Here is a 9,374-nt window from a genome sequence, read left to right as displayed (position 1 = left end):
CTGTCTACCTTGAGTTATTATGATTTAGAATGCATCTTCAACCAACCCCACCGCACCACCCCAAAAAAATAAAACCAATCAATCAAGGACCATCGAATGTTAAAAAAGATCCCATGTATTATTGTAGCCCATTGACGATGCTTGTAGAAGCAGTACTTGAATAATAAAAACAAGAATGAGACAAAAGTAATAGTTATTGGCAATCATCTTCAAATGTAAATTGCACTTAATTTAATACTGATTAACATACAAGTGTACATTAACCATGAATTACACATAAAATCACAACAAGGTTAATAGAATGATGTAGCGGGTGAATCATAAATAATACACACGCAAACACTCAATCCTTATACTGCAGTTTACTGGTTCTCTTATACAAATGAAAGTAAATTACACAAATCATAGGAATAATGTATAAAAGGCCTCCCAATTTTCAGGTTTGTAAGGACTTCGTTACGAATACTGAATTGTTGCATGTAGATGTATGTAAATTTGCATGATGAAGGGCAAATTGATCGAGTCCTGCTAACAAGAAACTAAGATAGAAATTTTATCTTGACATTTGTATTGGAAAATGATTACTTTTAAAGAATAAATACACAAATTCCAAGATAAAATTTCTATCTTGAATGCCTTAACATGCACCCTTAGGCAATTGTTAGTATTTTCCTTGATGTTAAATGACTATTCGTAATGTCCCATGAAACAAGGAAATGGTCATTTATAGGCGACAAAAAACAACAAATATTTCATTAACGATAAACCAGTTTTGCTCCTCTGCTTGGTAGCATTCTTTTCCTCCAAACCATACATAAAGGAAAGAAATAGCAATTCATAAAGTAACATTTGTTATGCAGTACAGCGATTTTGCATTCACACAAGCAAAAATCTATAGAAATAGTCTCTGTACAGATATGCTGCTGATACATTTGATTGATACATTTTAAGTGTTTACAATATCTTGGTTTTGTTTGACACAGCCAGTGTCATATTCAATTAGTTCAGATTTTGACATACGTGAGAAAATAGTTATCAGCTATGATGTTAAGGGTTTCAACTTTCGAGTTAATAATGAATGCATGCCGACATGCAAAATAAAATAAAATAAAATAAAGCATCTTTAACCTATTAAAACCTATTCACATGTCAAATTAAATTCTCTGACTAGAATTTTAATTTGATATTTTACTTCAACTCATTATCAGATAACTTTTGCCTCAGGTTCTTCAGAGCATCCACTACTTCTGCATCGAGATTGTGCTTCAACAATCTACCTTGAAAAGAAGTGGATCTGTACATAACAACATTAATAAGCAAACCAAACGGTAGGATCTGTTAAAGTAATTGAGCATCAAGTATTAACTACAATAAAGAAGTGGACTCCTTCAAAAGCATAAATAAATTTCCCTGTAATAAAAAAAGTTGTTTGATTATCCTAACATGATCCCATCATTTCATGTTATTGAGATAGGCAAATAGTTACAAAAAGAAGTTGTTTGAGAAACCTAAGCACAATCAATCACCCACACAAGATTTACAACTTAATATTGGAAACTACATAAACAAAGACCCTAACTATAAGACATCTATAAAAAAAAATATGCATGTAGTTGGAAGTCACTAGAAATCAGAAACTCAAGCAATTTCCCATGAGAACATTTTTTGTGATAAAGTAACAATAATTATTATATGCTTAGTTCTAACTTAGAAGACTTAGGTTTATGTAACCAAAACAAAACTTAGAAGAATTAGGTTGATGCAATGTGAGGAGCATCTTGATCATCGCAATACAATTTCATCTAAACGATACTGCAAAAGTACAACTCGTGAAGTAACAGTTTCATTATATAGGCTCACAAGTAACCATAGCTAGCCATAACATAATATTCAACCTGCACACCCGACCAAAAAACCACATTATGCTTCTTACTCTTCCAGTAGACAAGGTTTGCTCCAATTAATGTACAATACCTTGAAATAGATCACTCATTAATAGGTGAACTAGCCCAACCTACATCTGAATATCCCACAATGCATTTCCATTGTCTTCACACAGCAACCCTTGATCCAAAGTACTCTTATGCATCATAAAATTCAAACCCCAATGTCGAATACATAGAGATGGCACAAATTGACTCATCATGTTAACTGCAAAGGAAATATCTTGTGTATTCTGAGATGGTCCTACATTTGCCACCTAGTCTCTTGAACCAGCCAATTTCCCTTTTCTGTTAACATGCACGAGGGTCCAGGTTTTCAATTGATTATGCTAGTTTCTTCCAATATATCCAAAACATTTTTTTGTGTGAAACCGCGTGCTATTATCTGAATAAGCTATCTCAAGAGCAGTAAAGTATTCAACTCTCCCCAAGTTTATGGTTTAAAAATGAATGAAAAGATATTTCTTCAATAAAGATATTCCCTCATATCATTACCTATAATAACTATAACATTCACATGAACGACCTAATACATTCATCTTCTAATTGAAGAATGTCAATAAAAAAAACTAAATGATCAGCTTTGCTCCAGGTCACACCAAATTATTGCAAAACAAAACTGAATTTCACAAACAAAACTCAAGGAAATTGTTTTAAACCATAAAGAGATCGCTACAACTTACAAATCAAACCTTAATCCCCTTAAGTGACAAACCTTTAGTGGTTTCTCCATATATATTTCACTTCTTCAAGATGACAAGGAAGGAAGGCATTATCAGTATCTACTTGATATAATGACCAATGCCAAATAGTTGCCATACCAAGAAGTCAAATTGAAGACATCTAGGGTACGGATTTTTTTTATCACTGTAATTAAGGCCTTATATTTGAGAGCACCTTTTTGCAGTTCACGAGCTTTTAAATGATTTATTTGGCTTATAAATCAACCTTCATACCATAGATCTCTGTTGTCAATGCGGAAATGCGGCACGGCCAACCCAATAATTGGCGCGGTGCGGGGGCGGGGCGCGTAGCAGGCGCTATTTTGGTGGTGCGGCCGCTAATAAATTTAATACTAGATACCATACTATTAAAAAAGAAATACTAAAATACCTTAAACATGACTCAAAGTTTCAAGAAATATTTATAATATGAAATAAAAGGGATAGAAAAATCGAAAATGGCTAATACCAATTATATACAACTAGTACAAGTTATTGTTTTACTATTTATAGGTCCACTTTGGCCGCTTTCCACTTCTGACACGCGCCGACGCGGCCTGGTGCGGTGGTCCTGATTTTTCCGCTCCGCTCGGCTATAGCGGGCGGCCACCGGCCGCTATTGACAACAGAGCCATAAATACATTAACATCCAACAACAGTTTTTCGTCGGGGAAAGAAGAACTAATGAACACATTAACCTCCAAAAACTATTTTTCTTGGGGAAAGAGGAACTAAGTTCCACATGTCGTCGTCATACGCGGGAACAATCATCTCATCATGGCTTTCATTTAACTCAATTGAGAGAGCCTCACTAAAATTCCTAGGAAGAAAGACAAAAGACAAAGTAGACATAATAGCATAATAAGATAAAGATAAACATCATCAAAAAGTTTTCATTCATATTGTCCAGATCAACAGTATGAAAATCGTTGGAGTCGGGCATTCTTCAATTGATAGAAACCTCGAATGACATTCCATCTGCATAATGAGAGGTTTCTGCTGAGGATATGACTGAATCTCGACAATTCGTCTTCTAGAATCCACCGATGGGTTCAAGGGATATAAAGAATGACAAAAATAGGAGTAGGTAAAGCCTCAAAAAGTATACTAGGTTCAACCTTAGATTAAGGACCTAAAATATGGTGCCTCTTCAAAGAAGGTAACATCTAAAAAGTATATTGCTGGATTGGAGGAATTAGGTACTTATTAGCTATTGACATTAAAAAATTATAAAATGAGTAACGTGTAAAAGCAGGACCCACTTAAACATCCAAATGGGGGAGCTCCATTGTGGATGCTGGAAGATCTCTAATTCTCTATTTTGTAGTTCTTATTCAGGAATAACATGTTGACTGAGTTTAGCAAAGATATTAACGTTGATAATAGTTTGTCTGTGGCGCTCTGTTAGAAATTGTGTGACTCCATTGATGGAGCTTGAAGCAGTTAGAGGAGAGAGAAAATGAGAGAGAGAAGAGAGAGAGAAAAATGAGATCTAACTGAATTTGTTATTATCTGAATCGTAAAGTGATTACACTGAAGAGTATAGTATATATAGTGGCTTACACTGATATGCCAGCTGTACATACTTAGCTCAAAGCTTAATACTAAGATTACTAACACAGTTTAAGTAATACTAAGCTAATCTCTTAAGCTAACAGTTCTATATCTCTAATACTCCCCCTTCAAACTGAGGGTGGGTCAGACACACTCAGTTTGTCTCTGAGTTCTATTAGAGGTATAGAACTGTTAGCTTAAGAGATTAGCTTAGTATTACTTAAACTGTGTTAGTAATCTTAGTATTAAGCTTTCAGCTAAGTATGTACAGCTGGCATATCAGTGTAAGCCACTATATATACTATACTCTTCAGTGTAAGCCACTATATATACTATACTCTTCAGTGTAATCACTTTACGATTCAGATAATAACAAATTCATTAGATCTCATTTCTCTCTCTCTCTTCTCTCTCTCATTTTCTCTCTCCTCTAATTGCTTCAAGCTCCATCAATGGAGTCACACAATTTCTAACATGGTATCATAGAGCTCTTTTTCCGATCCTGAGGCATGGCTCCTTCTACGTCTTCTCCTACATCTTCTCACAACGAAGAGCAACGCGTAACCGCTGCTGCTTCAAAAACGTTCAAACAACGAATCTCTGTTCAACTCGACGATTCGAATTACCTTCAATGGAAACAACAGGTCGAAGGAGTTTTGCGCGGTACGAAGATGGTGAAACATGTCGTTTCGCCGCAGATTCCACCGGTGTATCTCACCGACGCTGCTCGCGCCGCCGGAACGGAGAATCCGGCGTATACCGAATGGGAAGAACAAGATTCTCTGCTGTGTACATGGATTCTCTCCACGATCTCATCGTCTCTACTCTCGCGCTTTGTTCGATTGCGCCAAGCATGGCAAGTTTGGGAAGAAGTTCATCTCTACTGCTCTACGCAGATGAAGACCAGATCCAGACAGCTTCGTTCTGAATTGCGCAACATTTCAAAAGGTTCGCGCACTATTACTGAGTTTATCGCTCGTGTTCGCACTATCTCCGAGTCTCTCATGTCCATTGGTGATCCTATATCTCACCGTGATTTGATTGAACTTGTTCTTGAGGCTTTACCAGAAGAATTCAATCCTGTTGTTGTTAGTGTTAACAGTTCTATATCTCTAATACGCTCAAATTGACTAGCGTCCATGACAGATTGTGGCGTTTTCCTCACCACCGACACTTGATTCACTTGTTGGGTGTGAGGGTCAAGGTGCGGATCACATTAGATTCATATGACTTGTTGATCGCGAGATCACAGTGAAGTCAGTTACATCTGTTGGTTCTCGTAGCTTGTTTAATATTGGGTTGTGATTTTCCATTGTTGTTGGTAAATGTCATTGGTAGGCCTCGAATCAAAGTTTCCACCTTTACAAATTCAAATTTAGTCTTGACAGCTAGCGAATTCGTATCAAGAATAGCTTGAATATGGAAAGTAACTCAAAATTATCAGTCATTAAGACAAATAAGGGACAAAGAGGAAAGTCTTGATGCAATGGGTACGTAGCTTGGACCCTGTATATCAGAATGAACGATAGCAAAAGGAGACCCTATTTGACTCTGAATTTGGCTAGAAAATGAAGGACTGACATACTTCTTAAGGTGACATGACTCAAAACTCAAATATTCTAACTTTACAATAGGACAAAGAAGTTAATAAATTAGGATGACCAAGGCAATGATAGGCAATACTGAGAAACTCAGTAGCAGGGCATACCATGGGAGATATCTACAGATAGTGAAGTTCATGTGCTTCATGCCCTATACCAATGGTCTTTAACATTCCACTATCCAGGATAGTAAGGAAATCAAAAGTAAAAATCTGGAACAGTTAATGGCATGGGTCAACTCAAGAAAATCAAATTATAAGGACATATGGAAAAAAATAAACAAATTTTAATGACATATATGTTGTTGGAGAAGTAAAAACAATGCCTTGGACAAGTAATTTAGAGCCATCAGAAAGTATCACAAAGCTAGACAACTCATGTAGAGAAAAAAGACAAGTGATTGGTCACCAGATTAATGGTTGAAGGCAGTAGTATCAAGCATCCAAAGTTAGATTATTACCAAATATGTTATATACAAATAGTTGGGATTGTCGGTATGAGCAATTGTAGTGGTGGAGGACAGAGTACGTTTTCTACTTTCAGTAGTTTCACCTATTGCTTGAACCAGGGCTAGGTGGGTTTCTCTAGTACCATTTTGAGATGGGAAAATTTACTGAATGCTTGAGCTCAGCACACAGACATACAAGATTTACAGTTTAGTATTAGAAACTACATAATACAGAAACTAAGGAAATTAATTGCATGACAACTATTAAAACTAAATAGATTATATCCTCCCTTAATAGGAAAAAGTTTCTAACAAATGATCTATTTTCCTTTTCATTATGGCAGAACTTTTCTGCAGGAACCCATCAAGAATTACAATGCAAGCATATAAATAAATCCCGATAGTTAGATACTCATTAAGGAAATCTGTGACTGTAACAAAAATCACAATAGATAAAACTGGTTTGTAAATTTGCATTGCATTAGAGAATATTGCATCTCAAGTTGCACAGGCAATTACTACACAGGTCATAAACCATACAGCGAAAAATCATAAAACATTTATAACAAAACAAATATATCTGATGGAAAATACATACTATTTTTCAAACTTAATGCATACCTTTGCTCTTGAAGCATGTCTTCAACCTCCTTTTGTGATGCCTTGATCTACTATCCAAACAAGTAATAAACAAGACCATGTAAAATATCATTGGAGGATATAAAATTCATCCAAATGATTGTCAATTTGTCACACTAATCAAAGATTTGGATTTCTGAACCTCTTTAATTGTATGGTCATGTATTTTTAAATTAGGTAAACTCTTTAATTTAATACTCCATTCAAAAAGTTGAGATTCAAATGTGCAACAAAAACAATTGAAGACAGGCGTATGAGAAGAAAACATTCAGAAACATCATATTAATGTTTTACCTCGGTCACCAATGCCTTGCTACTCCAAACAAAGGCCCCCTGAAAACATCCAGAGTATAAATCTCAATTACAGATACTTGATAACCGAGCAATGGAATGCACCAGCATTTGAAAAGGAAATCGTGTTAACATCATAGAAAACTTTGATTTCCTTAGTTTGCACAGATTAACAAGGAGAGAACAATAGTTATAATTGGAAACGAATTATGAAGAAAATTGACAATCAAGTGGCTTCAATGTTACTCAAGTTTTCAATTTATGAGAATGTGCTTACTGCTCCATGTGCTGCTTGTTGTTGACAGTGATCAGAAGTGACGACCCAGACTTTGGGGCAACCATCCTCCTTTAAAGCTGAAACCTAAATTGAGAAAAGAATACAAAATTTAAGTTAAATTCAAAGAATAAAATGAAATCAGCAGTCATGAAGACAAACCTCTTTTTCAATCCATGTATCAGCAGATGCATCAGCTGAGAAAACAACGTCGATGCCAGAAGAATATTCCTTGTGATTGGGGAATCCAGACATCATGGCATCAAATACAACAACGACTTTGACCTCTCTAAGGATACTAAAGGTGATAAGTTCGTCAATAAGCTTTTGGCGAGCAAGTTCAAGTTTTCCATTAAGAAAATGTTTTTTGAGCTTCAACCAATATCCACAGACATTGTAACCATCAACAAGCAAAACAGGGACAGCAGCAGCATTGTCAATTAAACCACCAAGCTGATGATTTGTGCTGCAAGAAATAAATTTAGCAATAAATAAAAAAAAAAAAAAAAAAAAAAAAAAAAAAAAGAGTGAAAGAAGCATTGTTTGATTTACTAGTAGTACTTACCGGTAGAGGGAGGTTGTTGGATCACGATAGAGGTGAGTTTGGTCATCCGCAAGATCCTCTTTCTCAGCCTTCTTTTTACGGTATCTAGTTGAAGGTCTTGGAGTGCTGGATTTTCGTTTTTGGTACTCCTAAATAGAATAATTATTTATAGATAGATAAATGCAAAAAACATAAATTAAATAAGTAAGTAACTACCTTCCATATCTTGAGAAAGCGAAGGTTTTGTTTGGCGTTAGAAGTGATTCTAGGAGGAGGAGGAGGAGGAGTTGGTTGAGAATTAGAAGAATCATTCTTCTTGCTGCTTTTGGAGGAGTATACTATCATACTGTGTCTTTTCTTAACATAACAACAGGAAGAAGAAGAAGAAGAAGAAGAAGAAGCATTGTAATTGTAATTGTATTTGTAATTGGAATCACACAGTACTGCAACTGCTAATGAACGAGATGATGATGGAAGTAATTTCAATTTCATAGCAACTATCTCATTATTCATCCTTTTCACCCCCTCCCTCCCTCTTCCTCATCTACCAAACTAAATTCAATCAAATCAAATATTATTATTATTTTCTTTTCTTTTTGTGTGGTTCTGGCCTTGTCAACTCTTTCGGGATTTTTTATGGGCTTTTACCAATTGAAAATTTCCTTTCTTTCAAAGTTACTCTTTTATCTCCCCTTTTTACTTTAAAACAATATATTCAATACATATCTACAAGAAAGACAAATCAAAAGATTTAATAAAATTATGGGATTAGATGACTCCGCTCTCAACTGGTTTGAAATAAGGGATCAAATGAGTTGAGAGTAAAAAAAAAAATGTTAACATAACAGTTAATATACTAACATTTTTTGTTCTTAAAATAATAATATAGTTTATAATAAGAAAAGAAACATTCATGAGTTATTGATATTGCAAAATGACGTATAGAATAAGATAGACAACTGTTTTAACTTAAAATGACATATTATGGCTGTAAAGATGGTGGGTGATATGGAATACTCCCCCGCCTTAAAAGGCGACTCGAAAGAGTATTAGATTAGCGTAACAAATCGTGCAGTCACAAAAATAATATTTCCTTTGAATTTCTTTAAATTTAATTAGAAAATAAGATATGTATTTATGGAACATGAAAATGATGAATTTTTTTTATTAAATTCATATTTAATTCATCCATGATAAAAAGTTATAAATTTTCATAAAAAAGTTAAAGAAGGAAAATTTTTTAACAATGTTCTGAACATTTTTGGGTATTTTCCTTAGGTGGATCATGTTAATAAGAGTTATCCTTAAACACATCCTATCAGGAATCAATTTAACTTCAAAATTCTACCCCCTTCCTC

The 9,374-nt window shown here is 34.8% G+C and overlaps 1 protein-coding gene across 2 annotated transcripts; it reads right to left on the bottom strand.

Annotated features, from left to right (window-relative positions):
- Nucleotides 1-834: 834 nt before the first annotated feature.
- LOC25494355 (uncharacterized) lies at nucleotides 835-8,582 on the bottom strand. Of its 2 annotated transcripts, none has more exons than XM_013603244.3 (7): nucleotides 8,233-8,581; nucleotides 8,038-8,165; nucleotides 7,635-7,938; nucleotides 7,476-7,559; nucleotides 7,202-7,240; nucleotides 6,890-6,936; nucleotides 835-1,294 (listed from the first exon to the last, which is right to left on the bottom strand). In XM_013603244.3, the coding sequence occupies exons 1-7, from the start codon at nucleotides 8,527-8,529 to the stop codon at nucleotides 1,189-1,191; spliced, it is 1,005 nt and encodes a 334-aa protein (XP_013458698.1). In that variant the 5' UTR covers nucleotides 8,530-8,581; the 3' UTR covers nucleotides 835-1,188. The 2 variants fall into 2 exon arrangements, with proteins under 2 accessions (XP_013458698.1, XP_024638354.1); XM_024782586.2 differs by having other exon boundaries at nucleotides 892-1,294; nucleotides 6,890-6,939; nucleotides 8,233-8,582.
- Between the last annotated feature and the right edge of the window lie 792 nt (nucleotides 8,583-9,374).

This window comes from Medicago truncatula, chromosome 4 (assembly GCF_003473485.1).
Source record: "Medicago truncatula cultivar Jemalong A17 chromosome 4, MtrunA17r5.0-ANR, whole genome shotgun sequence".
NCBI lineage: Eukaryota > Viridiplantae > Streptophyta > Magnoliopsida > Fabales > Fabaceae > Medicago > Medicago truncatula.
Note: the sequence above shows the minus strand (reverse complement) of the source record. Positions and strands in the feature narration are given on the sequence as shown.